The sequence below is a fragment of the Palaemon carinicauda genome, chromosome 45 (assembly GCF_036898095.1).
Source record: "Palaemon carinicauda isolate YSFRI2023 chromosome 45, ASM3689809v2, whole genome shotgun sequence".
Lineage (NCBI taxonomy): Eukaryota > Metazoa > Arthropoda > Malacostraca > Decapoda > Palaemonidae > Palaemon > Palaemon carinicauda.
Genome location: NC_090769.1, coordinates 18,491,446 through 18,514,598, shown reverse-complemented (window position 1 = coordinate 18,514,598; position 23,153 = coordinate 18,491,446). Strand labels below are relative to the sequence as shown.

The window sequence follows — 23,153 nt, the reverse complement described above, 5'->3', positions numbered from 1 at the left end:
GGGAAAATGTCTATAGGACAATGAAAGAGGACTGACAATCAACATTCGTGTTTAAACAGAAAGAAGAAAGTCAATTATAGGTTTTTGAATAAAAACTGATAGAATTAAGCAAATGTTCAAGTATGAATAAGGAGATACATACAGTATATTTTCACATATTCCGCCAGCAAAAAAAAAAACACATACAAAAGGCTGGAAGTACACACAAGTTACGCTACTTAAAATACTATGTAAGTAAAATTAGTATTAAAACAAATATCAATAAATAAATATACAAATGAATAAATGAAGAAGTATGAAAATACGATGGTCTAGCAGCTCTAGCTCTTGCCTTTCGAAGGTCAGCTCCACTTTTCTTTCGCTTTCCATGAATTGATTATTTTGCCATTGGTGTAACACAGGAGTGCTCCCTTTGTTTATTCGTGGCCACCGAGATTACCACGGTTTATTACCTATGGGGAATTTTCATCAACTCTTCTTCTTACCTTGCCCAGAGCATCCAGTGTAAGAGACAAGAATCAAGATTTGAAATAATAGCTTGAATTTGAGCAAAATTAATCTGCAACCAATAATAAGAAATAAAGTGGTCATTTATGGCAACTTTTGGTATTAAGAAATCCTATTTTACCAGATGGTGATGATGATTTTGGAATTTGTGTACTTTAGACAAATGGAACGACACTGGGGCCAGAGACGGCATTAGACGTATGTTTTCCAATATGTTCTAATTGGAATCAGCCGAATTGTGTTTTGTAAAATATATCAATTTGCAGAGAATATCTGAAATATCATGAGTAAATCGATTTATGATCATCGGTAAGGTATCTGAGTTAATAACCACTAGAAAATGACGAAAGCTAAAACATTGACGTGTGACATCTGGATAATTCGTAAGGTAGGGTAGCCTACATGTAATCTGGAATATATCACGAGGAAGATAAATTTCCACATATAGAATGTTTATCTAAAGATATAGGACATTACAGCACGTTTAGGAAAACAGGATTTAAATCTACGCTGCATAGCAAAAAGGATATCAAGCGTTATGTATAGTAGCTGCGGAACGCTACCGTAAAATTCAGGATATCGGAAGATCACGGGACCTCTACACAAATGAACGTAAATTATCATTTCACTGATTGTTATAACATTACTGTGCAGATACAAATTCATAAAGTCAAGATTAATATATAGTATGATGAGATAATCATTTATGGTGTACCGATGAAGTCAACTTGTAAAACTAAAATTCATAAAGGGTTTAGTGCTCAACTGAGAAAAATAAATTATAGCTCAAGTTTACAAAATGTATCAAATAGGAAACAGTTTGTAATTATTATGATATATATGTAGCATATGAGCATTTAAAAAACGTTGGTGTTGAGGAAGTGAGTTTATACTCCATCTATTACGAGGAAATAAGTAACAAATAGAATTTTCCTGAACCCAGGCCGTAGACAAGGAAAAACGACTACTAAACTTGGCGCTGGATACATTGAACAACTCACTAAGTCGATCGCCCGCGGATAATGAGATTCAAGAAGATTTTCACCTGTGTTAGTCGTTGAGTGCTAGCGAGGTCGAAAGCGTATTCTGTAATAATAATGGTAAAAGTCAAATATTTTTCATGCGAATATTCCTGTTCTTAATAGCGAAAATTATTACATGTAGTATCAGGTATAAATGTGGCTTTGTATGCCTATAGTTCTTAAAAAATAACCGTAGATAAGCCAGTTTCAAAATGGCTTCCAAAACTCACTTGTTGACTCTTCATCTACGGTGCCTCGTGAACAGAAGTAAGCTTTACTTGAATAGCGGAAGGCTGGCCGAGATGGTAAATTTAGTGAATTGAAGTGTTTTCAATCAGGATTGAAGTGTTTGGCGATAGTTCACTTTGAAAATGTATTGCATAATGACAAATACAATTGAATATTTCCGTGAATGGTTCTAAGAACACATATTGATCGAGAACGAGTAAGAGCAACTGTTTTAGGGTTAGATAATAAGTGAATACATTGCATATGAAGTACATTATACAGAGTTATGTGGATATACAAGTGCAAAATTGTGAGTACGTAGGTTATTTAGCGTACCTATACGAATTAAACATGTTTAGAAATGGCATACTTTAGACCATGCGTCTATGTACAGTATGTATATAATGAAATATAACATGAGCTCTAGGCTAATTTTCGAAGTAATAACACAATCAGTGTAAAATTAATAGAATGTGACTTGGATTACCACTATAATGTAGTTGGTCGATAACAAGCTGTTCGGTTGAATGGTTGTATTCTTAGTAATGATATTGGTCAACTAGAACGGGCACTCGATAGAGCGCATACCCTCGCCTATATTAAGTTGTATATCACAAGATATGCAATTGAATTATAGATATTTTGGCACTAGTTTCATGCAAATCAGATAAAAATTGACCACAATATGGCAAAAGACGTTTTAGACCTTTTTGTGACCCCGGCCTTGACTTTTGACCTATCACTTCCAAACTCTAATCAAATTGTCCTTGGAACATGGCCAACCAACCCACAATATTTAATGAGATTCTGTCAAATAGTTTTTGAGTTATGCGAATCACAAACACTCAGACAGACATACAAACCAATACACGTCTGATCAACAAAACATAACCTTCGCAACGAAGTTGGCGAAGGTAATAACAGAAAATATACCCCAAAAAAAATGTTTTTGCCTGATGTTTATTTTCTCAATTACGTAATATAATTAAAGATTTGTTAACTGACTTCCGTTATGCAATCACTTATTGCTTTATGCTGCAACTTCATATCACGAAAACATGAATTAACAAATAATCATGCTGGATGGCCTTCCCGGCCTTAGCGCTTTCACTCATGGCCTAAATTCAATAGAGTAAAATAAAAAGATAAAAACAAAGGGCAATGGTAAATTTCAGATTAGCTTAATGAATAATAAAAGATCTTGTTTTTATCATCTATAGGCCTATCGGTGATTTCCACCAGAGGTGTTTTGTAGTGACATCTGATATATTTTAAAGTAAAGAGTATCACATTCTCTTAAAAATTACGAGTTGTTTTTGTTCATAATTTATTAACGACATATTTAATGCTTATTTGTGTGTTTATAGTAATCCCCCATCCTTTATCCCCATCTAAATTATCGTACAATTTGTTAAAATTTGTCATTCGACGCAGGTCTAAGGAAAGCATGCTTCTGAGAATGACACTGGTTCGGATCAGAGTGACTCCCCTAGCCGGTTACCTCGTCATCTTAGCAGTGTACAGTGGTTTCATGTGTATCAGCACATTCAAGGAGCATCAGAGAAGACAGTTTGAGGCTATGGCAGCTAATGAAGCGAGTGACCAGGCTGACCCTCTGCCTAAAATTACTAGAAGATCAAGGTAAGCAATAAGGAACATGTCATAGATATCCTTTCATAGATGCAGCATGAACCGAGCCCTCATACGCGTAGACAACAGCCATCTTGCCACGGGAACTTATCAAAGTCGCTCTGTGGAAATTCAATTCTTATCATTGCTTATTGTTAGTTTACTGCAGTTTTGTGCTGTCTTTGGTTGCACCAACAAACGCGAAGTGAAGTTAAGACAACTAGTAATGTAGTAAATAGTAAACACACAGAAACAAACTAACACAAACATATATATATATATATATATATAGGTATATATATGTGTATATATATATATATATATATTAAATAATCATCATTTAGAATTATAGTATAGTTTAGTGAAAGATTGAAAAAAGCAAATCCTGATGAGGGGTAGATGGAGCTGGGCTCCACAAGGCACTAGAAGAGTTGGAAGACCCAGGCCTACATGGCTAAGGACAATGAAACGTGAAGAAGGAGATGATGAATGGAGAAGTATTGAATTAAAAGCTCAAGATAAGATGACTGGCGGAATTTAACTCAGGCCCTTTGCGTTAATAGGCGCAGGAGGAGATGATGATTTATAAACCGGGAGATTCTTAGCACCACGCTACATCCGGGACTGGGGGCCATTCTGTCATTTTCTCTTTCCATAGACTGACTAAATTAATAGAGGATTCATTAGCTATATTCATCAAAGGATACCCAGTTCCTTGTGATGCGCGGTGCGTGTCTAAGGCAAGTGACCTCTGCCGGTCCATACTGATTCCAGTAAGATCACCCGCCAGGCATCGAGAGTAGAAACCGGAGAGACATCTTGTCTATCGCTTTAAACCCAATCCGTCACCCTGCTGCTGCCAGTGACTCTATCTATCTATCTATCTATCTATCTATCTATATATATATATATATTATATATATATATATATATATAGCTTTGGCTGTATCGTATTTTATACATACAACAACAACACCAAATGCAGCCGTTTCTAGTCCTCTGCAGGACAAAGGTTTCATAATATATATATATATATGTGTGTGTGTGTATATATATATATATATATACATGTGTGTATGTATATGTACATAAGATAGTAAAAGTAAGCAGTCATTTTAATTCAACGAAGCCTCCAAGATACATATATATATATATGTGTGTGTGTGTGTGTACATAAGATAGTAAAAGTAAGCAGTCATTTTAATTCAACGAAGCCTCCAAGATATTTATATATATATATATATATATGTGTGTGTGTGTGTGTGTGTGTACATCTCGGAGGCTTCGATGAATCAAAATGACTGCTTTACTTTTACTATCTTATGTACACACACACACACACACATATATATGTATATATATATATATATATATACATATATATATATATATATATATCTTGGAGGCTTCGTTGAATTAAAATGACTGCTTACTTTTACTATCTTATGTACATATACATACACACACACACACACACATATATATATATATATGTGTGTGTGTGTGTGTGTGTGTACATCTCGGAGGCTTCGTTGAATCAAAATGACTGCTTTACTTTTACTATCTTATGTACACACACACACGCACACACACACACACACACATATATATATATATATATATCTTGGAGGCTTCGTTGAATTAAAATGACTGCTTACTTTTACTATCTTATGTACATATACATACACACATGTGTGTATATATATATATATATACACACACACATATATATACATATATATATATATATATATATATTATGAAACCTTTGTCCTGCAGAGGACTAGAAACGGCTGCATTTGGTGTTGTTGTTGTTGTATGTATAAAATACGATACAGCCAAAGCTACAAGCAAGATATGAACTAACAAGCGTGCCCTCAGTTTTGTAATACGAGGGTCATCATCATCATCATTATTATCATCACCTCCTACTAGCAATGACGCAGAGTGCCTTAATGGATATTAATACGAGTGAAGAAAAAAAATAAATTTGACGATGAGAGGAAAAGGTAAGGATAAATTAATTAATTTTCTTTGAGAGTAGGTTGTAACACGACTTTTGACCTCATATTATCTTTCATAATTCAGGAGTCTGGATCCTCCGAAATTCGCCGCTGTGGACGACTTCTATTCGTGGCTGTCCTCACCGGAAACAGATTGTAGGAAGCTGCTTCGATTTGGAGGAACGTATTGCCAAAAGTAAGTATATTATGCTAACAAAAAACACACGCACACGCATACATACATACATACACACACACATACACACACTTTTTTCCCTTTTCGGGGGACGACTTCTCTCCAGTTATTATCCATTCTTTTGAAAATTTGCGATCTACAGCAGTAGACAAATAACCCCGATATAGAAAATTCTGTATGTAGTTTAAAATACACACCCAAGAAAAATTGCACTCTCATCTACTATATAATGATATACATGACAAATACATTTTTCTCTAAAAGAAAATAATTGATCAACATAGCACTAGTTATATTGTATCTTTACGTTCGCAGTTTATATGGTATTTATTTCGAGGGAAACTGAATGAATAATATTTTAATATTCCATTATACGCAGAAACTTTGGTTGTCTCAGATGAAGCACTCGTGTGAGCTGATTATTCCAAATTTTAAGAAGAGGTAATTTAAAAAATGGATGCCATTCCTAGCCTAGGCCAAGGGGAATGGCGGAGTATATTGTAAGGACATCGTCTTACCCGCCGTGTTTCCTCCCCCTGGACTCTTTTCTGTATATTGTAATTTTATTATTTATCCCACACAGTGGATTTTTAAGTAATAGATTGTAGAGTAGTTGTAGATGGGCACCAAAGTCAGTACTGTATCGGAATGTAATATCAGGTGTTCCTCTGGGTAATGGTCTCGCACCCGTATTTATTATACTATATGCATACAATCATACAATATGGGGTTTGGCTTAAAAACAAGCTCGTTGCATATTCAGATAATGCAACTCTCTTTACAAACATTCCATCTCCAGAAAATAGAACTATGGTTGCTGAGTCCCTAAAGAATTAGATACAATTTGGTGCCTGATGCAAATTATGGGACATGTAGTTGAACCCAAACGTAACTCAAAGTATGATTGTCTAGTAGGTTGAGGACAGCGGCTTCTCAACATACGTACTTCTGCATTGACAATGTTTCTTTAACCACCATATGAAACTTATTTAAAATTTTGGGTATGATGCTTGATTGCAAATTTACTTTTGAGAAATACATTCAGTCTGTTTCTTCTTCAATTGAACAAAAAATTAGCTTATTGAAAAAGTCTTCTAAGATTTTCGGTAATCATTCTCTTCTGAGAATTTTTTTTTTTTTTTCATTTTTTAATTCGACCTGTTTTCGGAAATTATTCTCCTGTCTGGTCTTCGGCGCTGGTTCTCAGCTTAACTTGTTGGACAAGAACTTGCGGTCCATTGAATCTCTTACTCCTGATCTAGCACCGTCCTTCAGTTAATTCTTTAGGCATGTTGCATAAGATTTTGTTAAGTTCTGACCATCCTTTGCATTCAGATCTTCCCATACTATGCCATCCTGTACATTGTACTAAGTATGCAGTTAATTCTAACACAATCTTGACCTCTCCATGATAAGGCTCAATACTATACTGTATTCTAGAAGATTTATTCCTGCTATGAGCAGAATGTGGAAGAAGCTTCCTAATCTGGTGGGTGAATATGTGGAACTTCAGAAGTTCAAACTTGTTACAAATGATTTCACGTTGAACAGGTTAACTTAAGCTTCTTTCCATTGCTTATAAATGTCAAATCTATCATAACCTTGTCAATGATCCTAAGATATTTAAAAATATTAATCATTACTTCTCATATATAGTTTACTTATTTCCTAATTTCCTTTCCTTACTATGCTACTTTCCCTGTTGGAGCTTTAGGGCTTATAGCATGCTGCTTTTCCAACTAGGGTTGTAGCTTATCTAGACATAATGATAATAATTATAATAATAAAGATATATCTGCATCTCAGAACGGTCGACTCCGACAAGAACGTTTGTTTGGATGCAGACGTTGCCCTGAAACCAAAGAACTGTACAGTCTACTCCTTCGGAATTGGCCACGACACTTCTTTCGATGATATGGTGAGTGCCCGGAGCTTATTCTTCTGTGTAGGCCTATGTGGTATCCTTTTTATTTGTGTAGACCTACGTGGTATCATAAATTAATTAGTTTACTTGGTCCGTCAAAAATTGTGAGATTATGCTAAACTATTTTACATTTCCTTGCTGAAGATTTTGCGATAGTTTAACTTGAAGTTGATTACAGAGAGAGAGAGATTGATTGATTGATTTAAAGTTTTCAGAGAGAGAGAGAGAGAGAGAGAGAGAGAGAGAGAGAGAGATATTTACCTTGCCATTTTCGTTTTCAGTCAAATTACTTCGGATGTAACGTTTACATGTTCGACCCATCAATAAACAAGGAAGACGTAAGCAGTCAACTTTTAGAAAAGCAGAAGTTTTTCCACATCGGCTTAAGTTCCAAAAATTACGTGAGTTTTTTTTTCTTATATTTGTTGAAGGTAAATTTTTTTATACAATATGATCTGAATATAATTAATAATTTCCTTCCATATTTTAAAAGAACGTAATAATTAATACTTAAAGAATAACTAAAGTTTAGCTTTAGTCGTCTTGTTCATTCCCAGTGAAGTTTCGAAACAACGTAAGTTTACTGTATTTATGAATGATATAGAATATCAACATTAAATTGATGTTTAATAATTAAGCTTTCATGAGAAATAGTTTCATCACGATGAACACGTCATGCAATGTGTAAAATTTTTGCCTTTATTCAACTTTCTATCCTTCAACCAATTTGTCTTGCAGACCATGCTTCACAACATCACCTATGTTGACTCTCATGACAAAGAAGTCATTGAAGGGAAGTACAGCACCTACGATAAGATCAGGGAGCTCGTTGGCCATAAGAACCAGCCTGTTCATTACCTCAAGGTGAGGTAAAAGAAGCAAGCCTTCTTTGGTTGCCAGTCATAGCAGTAGTGGTAAAACCGTAGAAGTAATAGTATAGACAATAGTTATAGTTCTAATGCAATTGGTTACATAAATGCATCTGCGTAGGTAACTGCCAATGAATATGAGGTTTTCATTATCATGACCTGGCATACTGCAATTAAGAAATCACATTTTTTTTTAGTCTTAATGTGGCTTTGTAATAATACTTAGATTCCAGGTTCTAGGTTCCTCGTTGCTCTCTCCACAACACTGTGATTGTGGGCACACTACTAGAAGAGGCGCACTAGGTGCAAAGCTCTGCAATCTGCTGAAAATTCATTATCATTGGTTACATCCTACACAGATAGCACAGCTTACATTCTTTTACTTCTAACTTTAAGGGCATTTCTAATATACCTGGCAATATCTTTAGTTAGTTTTTCTAAATTCCTTATTTATATGTCATTGTTTCTAAATTTTCTTAATTCATTAAAGCAAAACATATGTTTAACTGCGGTTGGTTTTGTATCATTAGAAGTCGTGCTTGTGTAGACACCAATTATTGTTTTCTTCTACATATGTCGTTGTGTGAATAATTCATAATAATAATGACTCTCTTACATGCATCTAGATCTGATTCTTCTAAAATTAATCAATATAATTATGTCTCCATAATGCATTTCAGGTTGACATCGAAAACACAGAGTGGGACGTCATCCCTTACTTGTCGAAGAAAGGTTTATTTGCAGGCATTATGCAAATCGCCATTGAAGTTCACACGATGACTATCATGAAAATCCCGCCAAATAGGGTAGGTCTATGATGTGTACTTTTTATCACTGCTGTTATTTATATTCTTTGGCTAATAATGATTACTAACGTAATTATTATTATCAATATCATGCAGGTTATGGAAGAGCTACAGCGGTACGCAAGGATCCTTCTCTTATTACGGAAAGAAGGATTCCAGAGAGTGTCCTACCGTCCGAACTATGTCGAGGAAACCCTCTATAAGGTCCCAGGAGAAAACAGATCTATTCCTACGTGTTCAGAAGTTCTGTATATACGAAGAGGTCCCCCTCTGACAGATATGTAGATAAATTTATTATCAATATCGTTTCCATTATTATAAATAGTAAACTTGTTAGGTTAGGTTAAATTGACTGCCAATAATAATACATTAATTCAAATTTTTCAATCTCCAATATTATAGTTATGCGGAATAATTAAAGAATTTTCATTGTGATATATTTATTATATCTTGACAAGAGCCTCATGACTGATTGATGAAGCCATTGTAAATATATATATATATATATATATATATGTGTGTGTGTGTGTGTGTATATATATATATATATATATATCAAGGAAGTTATAAACGGTAAATAAAATTATTATCGTTATAAAAAAGTTTTATTTGAAAACCTAAGACCGAAAACCAAATTCATAGACCTATGTGTTTACCTAAAACATATTCAAGTTATTGACTTCCACCCATTCATAATAGACCATGAGATCTATATTCACAACAATAAGCTGTGTTTTTTTTATACTTGGTGGATTTTAAATACATAAGCTGAGTGTCTGAAAGCAAAATTCTGCTGCTAAAAGCACTAATCATACTTCACTCCATCGACGCACACTCTCCGCCGAATACACTTGTCCCAACAACACACTTTCCCTCTTCCACATTGAATGTTGCTGTAGCATATCTGAGGAAAACAAAAGGAAAAAAGCCGTTATATTATATTCATAAACATTGACCAGTCATCCTAAGGTTTGACCTTGAAGTAATTGCAACATAAATATTATTGTTCAATTATACATTGATTTTTCATAATAAATAACATACTAAAAGTTTTGTATTCTAGGTGCCCCCATATTCCTTAAAATTTGCTTTGTTTGTAGGCGGCCATTTTGAATTTTTGGCCATAATAAAAAAGCATTATTTTGTTGGAAAAACTTAATTTTTGTGTTTAATGTACCATTTAAGGGTGATCAACACTATAACTTTTTTTTTTTTTTTTTATACAAATCCCTTTTTTTAGTTATTTGCCAATTTGTGAGCCTAAATATCTTCGCGATTGCTTGGTCCCCTACCCTCAAGCTACCAGCGCTGCTGTAAGAGTTAGACATGCCGATGACCCACATAGACTATTCGAAATTAGTGTGAATCATGCAATAGGAGGAAGAACGTTTAGTTATGCTGCAACGAGACTCTTCAACGACCTTCCACTTGATGACAAGAATAGCAAAAATGTGGCAGCTTTCAAGAAAAACCTGAAGACTTATCTTTTTAGAAAGTGTTATAATAGTGACCTGAAAACTATTAAGCCTGAATACAAATGCTAGCGAAATAACTGATAAGATACAGAGCAAAATATTAACTGGAAAGAAATTACTTTCACACACCAAGGCCCGCCTGAACAGACCTTTAGTGTCTGATGGAGGGCGAGAAATAAACCCGTAAAAGTTAAAGTTACCAAAGAGGAAAAATACTACTTCCACAAACTTAGCCATCCCGAGTAGCACTTATCTAGACAATAATGATTTTTCTAGATTGTTATTAGTTACGTTACTTGGAAATCTAATTATTTAAAAAAAGAATCAGGTAAAATGAACATGGATAAATGTGGCATTTGTCAGAAGGATCTAGATGACTCCCAACGTATTGTACCAATAAGGGGAAAAGGGGCAAAAGAAATGAATGTTGCAAGTAAAGAAAGTAAGAGCGAATTAGTGTTTACCCCAGGAGATGAAGTTCACATATTATGTAGAAAAATATATTAATAGGGAGGGCACAAAGTCAAGCAACGAAAAAATATCACTTTAAGAAAAAGATATCACATGGGAACGTTCAGGTAGATGTAAAGAATTTAATTTCAATTTGAATTATTCTGCAAAATAAAGTAGTGGAAAAAAAAAAAAAAAACAAAAAAAACAAGAAAACGGCTTACCAGGTTATGTGTAAGTTTCGTGAATTTGATAAAAGTATTCTTGATATTTGTGAAAAGCGTGATAATGATGAATGGGCATTGGAAGTTAAAGGGAGAATTGCTTGAGTGAATGATCATGCTGCAGATGCTGTCTGTCATGAAGTTTGTAGTTCTAATTTTCGAACAGAAAGAGCTATTTCACATTAATACGATGGGGATTCACAGGTACCCAGATGCAATTTTTTTTCCATGAATATTATCATTATTATAATCATTACTTGCTAAGCTACAACCCTAGTTGAAAAAGCAGAATGCCATAAGCCCGAAATAAGGAAACTAAAAGAGAAGTAATCAAAATAAAATATTTGAAGAACAGTAACAACATTATAATAAATCTTTCATATATAAACTATAAAAGCTTTAAAAAAACAAGAGGAAGAGAAATAAGATTGAATATAGTGCCCGAATGTACCCTCAAGCAAGAGAACTCTACCCCAAGACGGTGAAAGACCGTGGTACAGAGGCTATGGCACTATCCAAGACCAGAGAACAATGGTTTGATTTTGGAGTTTCTTTCTATTAGAAGAGCTGCTTACCATAGCTACAGAGTTTCTTCTACCCTAACCAACCCTTACCAAGAGGAAAGCGGCTGCTGAACCATTACAGTGCAGCAGTTAACCCCATGAGGGAAGAAGAATTGTTTGGTAATCTCAGTGTTGTCAGGTGTATGAGGAGAGAGGAGAATATGTAAGGATTAGGCCAGACTACTTGCTTCCGGTTGGACGCCCCCCCCCCCTTTTTTTTCTAGGATGACTGACCCAATATGCAAGCATGTTATGCCAGGCTGACACTTGCACGAATTTTTGCCACGAATTTGTCGTGGCAAGTCGTGACATTTTGTGGCATGAACTGGAAAATAAAAAAGAATAAAAAAATTACCTCAGAATCATAGCTCACCTGTCCACGTTGACACGAACTGACACGACGAGTTCATGCATAGTTTTAGCATAGTTTGCGTACTTCCCGCATCGTCCCGACGAGTTCACGAACAGTTCGCACATAGTTCACGCCGCGTTCACGAAATTTTGTCATGACCAAAATTTTGAACATTTCAAAATTCTCGTCACGACATGCCACGATGTCACAACAGGTTCACGAAGAGTTCACGAAGAGTTCACGACGAGTTCACACCAGTTCACGACTCGAGTCGTGACAATGAGTGCCATAAATTCGTGCAAGTGTCAGGGTACCTTTACAGAAGAGCGGTATACGCCTATGCGTTATTCTAAGGCTCTATATGTCATAAGGGATGTTTGGGAGGAAACGGAATATCTGTTAAAAGTTCATCTTAGGAAAAGTGTCCTAAACATAATCTGAATTGTATACAAGTAATAAATTCATGCCAACCTCGATGTAATGAGAATAAAGAACTTAATATGTCAGGCCTTTCCGAAAACAAGGTTTAGGATACTCACATTGCTGTAATCCGGAATAAAAGTGCACAGCTCTCTTAATTTCGGACAGGAGAGTCTACGATAGTCTCCTTGGTCAACTGAGCTGATATCTGAAAAGTTCAATGTATAATTTAATCATATATGATATTCAAAACACACACACATACACACACACACACACACACACACACACACACATATATATATATATATATATATATATATATATATATGTATATATATACACTGTATATATATATATATATATATATATATATATATATATATATATATATATATATATATATATATATATATATATATATATATACAGTGTATATATATATATATATATATATATATATATATATATATATATATATATATATATATATATATATACAGTGTATATATATATATATATATATATATATATATATATATATATATATATATATATATATATATATTCTAAAGAAATATATGGAAGGCTTGCTTCAAGTGATAAAGACTCATTACAGTGTCTATAAACATTTCAACTTTACCAGTATATACTAACTTTCGTCACTGTCTTCTTCCAGTGGATAACCAGATGCTGAAAACAAATTTCCCGCCATGGATATCCATAAAAGCCACATAAAATACACTAAAGACATTCTCTGTAAGGTAAAAACAATAGAATAAGTCTATATCAATTAAGACACTTTGGTCGAACTTGAGCTTTAGGCCATGTATCGAAGGCCTACTTTAAAAAAAAAGAACGATTAAAATACATTTTGTTATATATGTATCATGAACAATAAAATGTCATATGCATTTATATCTGATTTGTCACTCCAAAACGCTCAGCATTAACAACATTGTTACAAAGATATGAGAAATAAAACATCAAAACTTGAACAAACAATAGAAAAAAACATAGTCTTACTAGAGACATCCTTCTCGTCACAAAGAACAAACACAAACTGAACTTCATCAAACAACCAGCCAACTATATTTTCTCCCCATTTTGTTTTTTTACTTTCTTTTCCGTTCTCCAACTTCCAATCTAATTAATGCAAAACTTTTTTACTCTCATCTGGGATTGGTTGGAATACTAATCCAAACCAATCAGAAATTACTATTTTCTTAACAGACCTACTATGGTGTTTAAGAAGCACAAAACCTTTCTCTGTATGTTAAAAATGGTTCTATTATTAGTTTTTTAATCCCCCTTATATCTTTATGTATATCTCTATGGGCAGCATGAAACTGGTTGGGGGAGGGAAGATGAAATACAGTTATCCAGTAAATGAGTTCAGAACAGGGGACAGCAGAGACAAGAATGCGGAAGATCCATGGCCCATCTATAGCGGTTATTTCAAGCGACCAAGATATTTTTTCCAGAGTTGTCTAGAAATAGAAAGTATACTTTTTCAAACACACACACACATTGTATACTAGTGTGCGCGACCCGTCAAAAATGACGGATAAATGTTCCAATAAACTATGCACACATGCGCACGCACTTGTTTCTCAGCAGGCTATGACTACTCATCCCACTGTCCCACACCCGAGGGACGGAGAGAGGTTAACGCGACCAGATATATATATATATATATATATATATATATATATATATATATATATATATATATATATATATATATATATATATATATATATACTGTATATTTATATTTATATTTATATTAAACCAGACACCTGCTCTTTATTATATAGGGAAATGTGTGTGTATACACACATGCAAACACACGCATATATATATATATATATATATATATATATATATATATATATATATATATATATATATATATATAAAGTTTCTATTATAACACTATGACAAGGCAGATGAAAGCCGTTTTCTTTTCCGCGATTATATCAGCCTATGGTCACCCTGACCCAGATATTCCCGAAGAAGCTGGTTTCTTTCGATAAGAAACAGGTTTTGGTTTTAGACTTATCGCAATAATGAGGGTGTCAATAAAGTTCCACTATAAAACAGAGAAGTATTTTCTCTCTTTCTCTTGGAAAATAGTGTGGTTAAATTATTAGACTGAAGCTACCTACAAATCTCACGAGTTTGACTCTAGTTCCGTTTGCCCTCCACCTTAAAATTCTGGATTTATCGTGATAGGCTAGATTAAGTTTTGCAAGTATTACCTTTTTTACCGTCTATTATATACTGTACACATCAGTTAGTTATTAATAACAGAAGATTGTCTTTCAATTGGCAGTTTTTCTCTCTAAAATCCATATAAAGTATGTGGAAAAGGGGTAATAAATAGTAAAAAAAAATTATAAGGGAATGAGATATATTATAATTACTTGAACTTAAAATCATTAAAGAAAATTAGTACGCTGGCCAGAAACATCGACCCCACATAAAGGTGGGAAAAGATGCAGACACAGAAGAAGAAGAAGAAGAAGAAGAAATACCTTGTTTCTTACAAGTAAATCTCCAATACTCATAATTGACTTGTTCTTCGGACATTAGTTTTTCAAGATTTTTCTCAACATATTCCACAATTCCCAAAAGTGTTACTTAAGCTTGTTCAATTCATATTCCATCATGTGTTCGACATCCTACAGTTGACATTTTTTTTTCTTTTTAAAAGTTTAATATATAATTTGTTTTCAATAGTTTTACTATTATTCCGCTCTATAGTTTGTTTATCAGTGAAGTCAATCCCACTTGTGAATGTTGATTCTATCAGCCTCACACCTTTTAATTCGGAAGTTATTATTATTATTATTATTATTATTATTATTATTATTATTATTATTATTATTATTATTATTATTATTATTATTATCATTATTATTATTATTATTATTGCTTGCTAAGCTACAACCATAGTTGGAAAAGCAGAATGCTATAAGGCTAGGGGTCCCAACAGGGAAAAGAGCCCAGTGAGAAAAGGAAACAAGGAAAAATAAAACATTTTAAGAACAGTAACAACATTAAAATATATATTTCCTATATAAACTATTAAAACTTTAACAAAACAAAAAGAGAAATTAGATAGAATAGTGTACCCGAGTGCTCGACAACTGTCTGTCATTACCAACCTTTCACTTGTCTTTAGATATATCATTCTCTTTCTTCCTTTTCATCACATTATTATTATTATCATTATTATTATTATTATTATTATTATTATTATTATTATTATTATTATTATTATTATTATTATTAGCCAAATTACAACCCTAGTTGGAAAAGCAAGATGCTATAAAGGCCCAAGGGCTCCAACAGGAAAAATAGCCCAGTGAGGAAAGGAAATAAGGAAATAAATAAAAGATATCAGAAGTAATAAAAAAGTAATAAGATAACTAGTAATGATTCCTCATTTTCAACAAGGGAAATATCAGTTACTGAAAGTAAAGTTTTCCAACATCCCATGATCGAAAACTACCTATTGTATAATACTAGAGACCGGTGTGACGGGCCGAGAGAAGGTTGTGACTCAAAGAGAGTATGGAAGCAACTGAATGAGTTTATTATTGAATGCTCCCCTTTATATACAAAAGCTCAAGGCAACAGGACATTTCATGTTAAAAAATCGACACTGTTACCATTGAGAAAAAGACATGTTTTTTTTTTTTTTTTAGGTTCTTTTTAGTGCAAGAGGAGAGCGAAGATACAAGCACCAAATGAACTATGTACGATCGTGTGACACACGGTTGGTACACCAGCATTGCTTTGATGCATTGCCCTGGAGCCAAAATTGGAGGATTTACCTGAATCATATTGCGATATTGTTCTATTGCTCACCTACATTACTTTGTTTATACTTTCATATATGCATTTATTTTGTTTTTATTATCGTTAATAGCAATATCATGTTATTCTACTTGATTAGATACTGAAAAACACCCATTGAAGCTAAGACAATAAATTGCCGTATCTCGTTTCTATTCCTCTTGTTATTTTCAAGTTGTTTATAGTTTGTATATGCAATATTCATTTTAATGTTGTTATTGTTCTTAAACTTCTTGTAGTTTTTTCTTATTTCCTTTTCTCACTGAGCTATTTTCCTTGTTGGAGCCGCTGGGTTTATAGCATCCTGCTTTTCCAACTAGGGTTGTAGCTTAGCAAATAATAATAATAATAATAATAATAATAATAATAATAATAATAATAATAATAATAATAATAATAATAATAATAATAATAATGTTTTGGAAATATCATTAGGGTTTGGTGTCAATTTTTAAGGTCCTAGGTCAAATGGTGACCTCTGAGGTTAGGTCAAGGGTCAAATTTGGGCACTTATGTTTTGCTGATTTATACTAAACTAATCAAGATACGGGAATGGAATTTGCACCATCATATGTTCCTCTTGTCGAGTTGCATCAAATGGTAAACTTTTTTTTTTTTTAACTCAAAAAGTAAATTCATTATTTTACCTCAGTTTAAGGTTTGGCACCCCTAGTGGTTACGGTGTGTAACTACCGGAAACAGTGACCCCAGAGGAAAAATTTACCAACATGTTTTACGTGTTGTGCGCGATTTTAGGACTGGTGGCTCTTCTCATCTCTTCATTAGGGGTCGGCGTCAGCGACCTTAGATTTTAGGATACCAGAAAACTTTCAATCAATCAATTAATCTTCGTTATGTATTAAAGAAAATAATCAGTCATGGCATATTTGACGCGATCTAGCCTGTACCACGTCATGATCGGCTTGAAACTTTGCGAAATAATGAAGTTAGAAGAAGGGCAGGCATAGTAAAGATCACAGAGATGATAATGTCACGACTGAGATGATGTGGGCACATGGTGAGGATGGATGGTGGGGAGGGAGTAAGGAGAGCTTGGGAGGAATCTGTGAGCAGGAGAAAATCGGGAAGGAGGTAGATAATTAGATGGCAAGATGATACGGTGAAGGATGATATGGAGAGATGTTTGATAGAACAGGATGCCGTTGATGGAAGACATAGGAGAGGGCCTGGCCTGATCAGTGGGGGAATGACGGTAAATGTAATGTAGCTGTTTAAGAGAGAGAGATGATAGCTACAAGCCTTAAAATGGTAGAAGAACGATTTCGCATTAATATAAATTATGATTTTCTTAAAACCTAAAAATACCCCAAAATACCAAAAAATAATATAAATATTCCTAGATATTTTAAATGAAATAACACCATATTCTTTACCCAATTACTCAAAGAGAGAGAGAGAGAGAGAGAGAGAGAGAGAGAGAGAGAGAGAGAGAGAGAGAGAGAGAGAGAGAGAGAGAGAGAGAGAGAGAGAGAGAATTAGTCCTGGGATAATCACTAATATGAATCATAAGAAATGAGGAAAATGGTCGAATTCATGGTATAGTCAGTAATAAAGGGTAATAAAGAAATAATGACGTTTAAGAGGAAAAAGTAAATATACACTCACATGCCTGATTTACTGGGCATTTCCTTTACCGGAATCATTTAACAGTATTTATTTATTTATCGTTAATGTTAACAATCTCCTTTTTTCCCTTTGCTCATAAGCTTATTTTCAGAGACTGGCGTTTTGTTTTGGGCAGTAGTTGTTTTTAAGTTGTTCCGTACCAAGATGATTTGTAGGCCTACTCAACGGCGCCTCTGTGTCTTTTAGTTTTGTGTGTTCCTTATTTTCATTAGTTTTCCTCTTTTCATCCAATATTTTCTTCACAAAAAAAAAGAATTTTCCAACTGTTTGTGCACTATCTTCTTCGTACGGTTGTTGGAGTTCAATTGCTTTTATTCTTAATGTCACTAAACTGTGGACAATATAACACAAAGTGGTTAGCATTTTCTTCAACGTCACAGAATACACAGTTTATATTTCCATCTTGGTGTCTGTTTTTTTATATTCCCGAGACGTTTCGTACCACCACTCCTCAAGTTGATTCGTACCAACCTGTCAGCTAATAGAATTGAGACACCGTATCAGTATAGCAGCCCATTCTAATGTCTTTATTTGCAGGTGCTGGTCGTGGTACCGTTAATACAAATTATGAGGTTGAACGATCAATGTGAATGCGACGAATATGGTTGATTGATGATTGATAATTTTGTTTTCAATTTTATTTCCGAAATCTGGCCCGCGTCAGATGAATCCATTCGAACTAGTGGTTCAGCTAATTTGTTAGGTCAAGACTCTTGATGGCGCTCTCAGTAGCCACTTTGTGGAAAAAGGATTTATGAATCCAAAGCAGTAATGTTTTCGGTGATAACAGTAGAAAACTGGTAAGAAATGGAGCGCGACCCCTTCACTCAAAGCGTATATTAGCACTAGGAAAGCACTTTTGTATCTAACAATTCTCTCTCTCTCTCTCTCTCTCTCTCTCTCTCTCTCTCTCTCTCTCTCTCTCTCTCTCTCTATATATATATATATATATATATATATATATATATATATATATATATATATATATATATATATATATATACTGTATGTGCAAATGGGGCATATATTGAATCGTACATAGGCTAATTTGTAAATCCTACTGTAAGGGTCGTGGTGGCCTATGTGGTAACGTCCCTGACTGGTAGTCGCCAGACGGGTCCGAATTCCGCTCAAAATCGTTAGTTCCTTTGGTCGTTGCAGCTTCACTATCCTTTTGAGCTGAAGATGGAGTGAATGGAGGAGCATATATGCCTATCTGCTCAGTCATCAGCGGCATTGCCTGGCCCTCAGTCCTGACATGGGTGGAGAGGGGACATTGTCCTGCATGATAGGGCAATCTCACTGTTCCCAAGTCCCTTGTCTCTGCCGTTCATGAGTGGCCTTTAAATCTTTAGACCAAAGGCTGTAAAAACAAATAAAAAAGAATTATTGTCTGTTAAAATAGTCACCTAAAAGGTGTGGTTTATAGGGTTTACATGAAACTAAAATACATAAATATGAATATAAAATCTAATACATTACCTTAATTATAGGAAAAATTATGTTATTAATAGAATATATATGTTTGTTGGTTATTTTTGTATAAATAGTCAAATAAAGTGCAAAATAATGCATAGTAAAAATATTCTTTTTGCAGGAAACGCTTCCGTTTCTGACCAAACACAGTTATACAAACCGTTCACAAATCAGACAAATCATATACAAATAGAATACACTTGACGACCACGCTACTGAGTTGTTTAGTGTTGATATCACGGAAAACGTCTTCAAACCATTCAATAGGATATAGATTTTTGGTAATTTCAACTTATGTTATTTGTTTGTAGCTCTACTGGTACGTTTATTTATATTGATACTGTATTGTACTGTATTATATTGCACTGTACAGCCAAAGTAACAGTCAAACGTACTATGGTCCCAGCCAAATTTCCCTCCCATTTAGGCAGAATGGACTTTAGCCAACGTTTTTCTTATTTATTGTTGTTACATCAGATGAGTGTAACGCTAGTTATCTTTCTCAAGTCAGATTTATTACTATTTAAGATATGTCTCGTCTTTATTTTATGTTTTGTACTTGATATAAGTGTCCTACTTATACTGCGGTAGTTACACCTGAATGTCCGTAAAATGATTGACTAATATGAAATAATTTAGACTCCTGGCCAAGCCCATTTTAAACATGAACACTGTCATTGTACAATCATCACTATTCTATTATTGAATACAATCTCGTACATTTGCATCTATGTTGAAGATAGAGGAATATGCTTAGACTACTAATTTATTATTGAATACCATCCCATATATTCGCCGCTATGTTGAAGATAAAAGGATATGCCTATCCTATATTTAGCATTCTCTAAGCCTACAAATATGCATTCATCATATTAGACTCATAATGTAAGTTGCTATTAGTGTTCTATGGTAGGTCTCCTGCACACAGAAAATAGGAATTTCCTTCCTATCATTTTTTTGTTTGTAGCCGTGGCCATCGTACTGGAAAACCTCAATACTTGAACTGTTTCATTATAGAATAGTGCAATATTAGTTAGGGCGGAACTCACATAATTGAATAGCTCATTGCAAAAACACTATTTTGATTTGGAGCCTTTGTATATCAGCGGCCAGTTCCTCCTGCGTGGATTAAAAATGGACATCAACTAACCTAAACTTGCCCCCCTAACCTAACCTGCAAGCCATGCCCTTACATTCTAACCTAACATGGGGGCTAACGCTCTCCTGCGACCCCCTTACACTGCTGTATTCAAAGTTAGCCATAATAATACATACAGGTGGCCGCTATGATACATACACCCCTTTGATTTTGATTATAGTTTTGTACAGAAACAGATTTTCTACTAAAAAAAAACCAGGTGTTTCCTGTAGAAAAATGTCCTTTTTCTTAAAAGATAATACATTTTCATTGCAAATAAAAACTTGATGATCTGAGAAATAATAATCAATGGGATTAGCATGCGCAGCTCAGCATGTAACGCTTGCCAGTACATAGGAGCTGGATGTTTTTCTTTTTCCGCGAGCGAAGCGATTGCACGGCAGAGCAAAACCATTAGATTTAAAAAAATATCCCCGTTCTTAGACGGTCTATTTCACAGCAACTTAGCCAACAATCCGTTGAAATTCTGTCATCCTGGTACATAACAGACAAGTACATAATCTTTGTGGAAAGATATTGATAGTTGAGTCCGTGACCTTTGGATCCTTGAATAGTGAACTAAGTAATGACTTTGTGGGGTTTATCCTTGTTAGACCTGTTTGCAATGTCCCTCAACCGGAAACTTACGATGTACTGCTCACTAGAACCTGACCTACAGGTGAGATTCTAATATTCCTTCCAACACCCGTGGGACAACTTGGACATATACAGTACACATTCCTCAGCTTTTGCCTCGTGAGGAAAGTCCTCAACAAGGCCAGATTGTCATCCAACTTATTCATGACTTTGGTAGCCCTGCTGTGGGTACTCGGATCTTCTACTGCAGCTGACAGACGTTCTGAGGGAGTGTCCTCCCTTTCCCGTCCTTTTGCTTCAACTTCACTTGTAGATCTTCCATAACTCAGATCCATGTTGTTATGGTCAACGACAGTATATCAAAACGTAGATTGTGTGAAATCTACTTTGTTTTATTCCCTTATCTGTTAATTTATCATAGAACATAGCCAAACAATATTGGCAAAAGAAAATAATAGCAAATATGTACGTAACAATCACTACCTGTATACAGCACTGTATTTAAGATTACAGTAATGGAAATATTTATATTACAAAATCCATAAGGTATAATTAGTTTTTTATGTTTACATTCTGGTATTTGAGTGGTGTCTACCAAAGAATGGCCTTCAAAAATTCATTGCTTGACAATCTATAAAAACCTTATGAATATTCTGAGAGGTAAGGAATTTTAAGTCTGGAATTTTATAGGATGAGTGTTATTGTATTTGATCAAGTTCAAGTGTTAATAAAAGTTTGCAAAGCTGTCCGTGTTCATTTTTTTCTTTATACATATGTCTCGTATTGTTATTGGGTACCATTATTTTTTTAAGTATTGACATTACTTTGATTTTTTCAGTTGTAAATTTTCTCGAATCTGCCATGTCCAGAAGAGATATGAGGGATCGTGATCATCGCCGGTCACAAACCCGCAGTCGCACACGCAGCAGGAGTAGGAGCAGATCCCCCAGGTGAGTGGAGAAACCAATATTCACTATGAAAAGAGTGTTATATCCTTAAGACAAACAACCCTTAATGTTTTGTATTCTTTAGCACCTGGTCTGATGGAATAATCAAGCTCTGTATTGAATAATTACTGTTTGTTTTGGTACAAATACGAACCTTCATTCTTGGCATAGGAGTATGATATCACAAAGTTGAAACATTGCTGTTAAAACTTTAAACGAGGGATCAACAATCGACTGGTTGTTACCAGTCAGCAGCGTGCTTCCCCCTGCTTGCTCACTGACAAACCACTTTGATTTCAGCCGTCAGTAGAGACTGTAGCCACATCTCACTCTCTACTGCAGTGTAGAATGCACCCGTTTGGTACTTGTGATCAAACCTGGTGACATGAGCAGTATACTGAACATGAGTTAGTATTAATACAAACTTGACATGTTATCGATCTGAAATACATGTGCCTGACAATGAATAACATAATGGTACAGTGTATATTATTTGTTATAGGCTCCTCTAGTTTACTGTTATTACTTTGACTTACAGTAGTACAGTACATGATTGTGTACAACATTGTGTACAACATTGTACATACATATGGTATTTTGGTAGTTTGGAGATTGCTTCATGGTCAGTGTATTCTCTGTCAATTCTTGTCAAGTACTGCGCCATACATTCGAGATGGAGATGTAGGGACACTGCTTCCCAAGTGCCTATGCCTGCATCAATTACTTCAGGCTTTCCTTTGGTAGCCCCTCACCATGTGTTCAGGTTAAAGGTTAATGCCCTCAGGATAAGAGTGTTTTCATACTCTAATTATA

General features: G+C 34.5%; 3 protein-coding genes across 6 annotated transcripts in view; 2 read left to right on the top strand and 1 right to left on the bottom strand.

Annotated features, from left to right (window-relative positions):
- LOC137634795 (trypsin-1-like) overlaps positions 1 to 23,153 on the bottom strand; it is a 244,077-nt gene that overhangs the window by 96,167 nt on the left and 124,757 nt on the right. The window lies entirely within an intron of this gene.
- LOC137635018 (probable methyltransferase-like protein 24) lies at positions 3,205 to 9,531 on the top strand. Its single transcript, XM_068367631.1, has 7 exons — positions 3,205 to 3,398; positions 5,475 to 5,585; positions 7,392 to 7,503; positions 7,791 to 7,910; positions 8,248 to 8,373; positions 9,059 to 9,184; positions 9,281 to 9,531. Exons 1-7 carry the CDS (start codon positions 3,205 to 3,207, stop codon positions 9,467 to 9,469), a joined length of 978 nt encoding a protein of 325 aa, XP_068223732.1. The 3' UTR covers positions 9,470 to 9,531.
- Positions 19,823 to 23,153, top strand: part of LOC137634794 (nuclear receptor coactivator 5-like) — a 209,547-nt gene continuing 206,216 nt past the window's right edge. For 2 of the 3 annotated variants that reach the window (XR_011042571.1, XM_068367335.1), the window contains exons 1-2: positions 19,823 to 19,939; positions 22,232 to 22,343. Coding sequence is in view for 1 of the 3 variants with exons in the window: in XM_068367335.1 (XP_068223436.1) it covers positions 22,255 to 22,343 (89 nt within the window). In the remaining 2 variants the exon portion in view is untranslated. Of the gene's footprint in view, positions 19,940 to 22,225; positions 22,344 to 23,153 lie in introns of those variants that run through there. The other variant, XM_068367336.1, reaches the window with a different exon arrangement.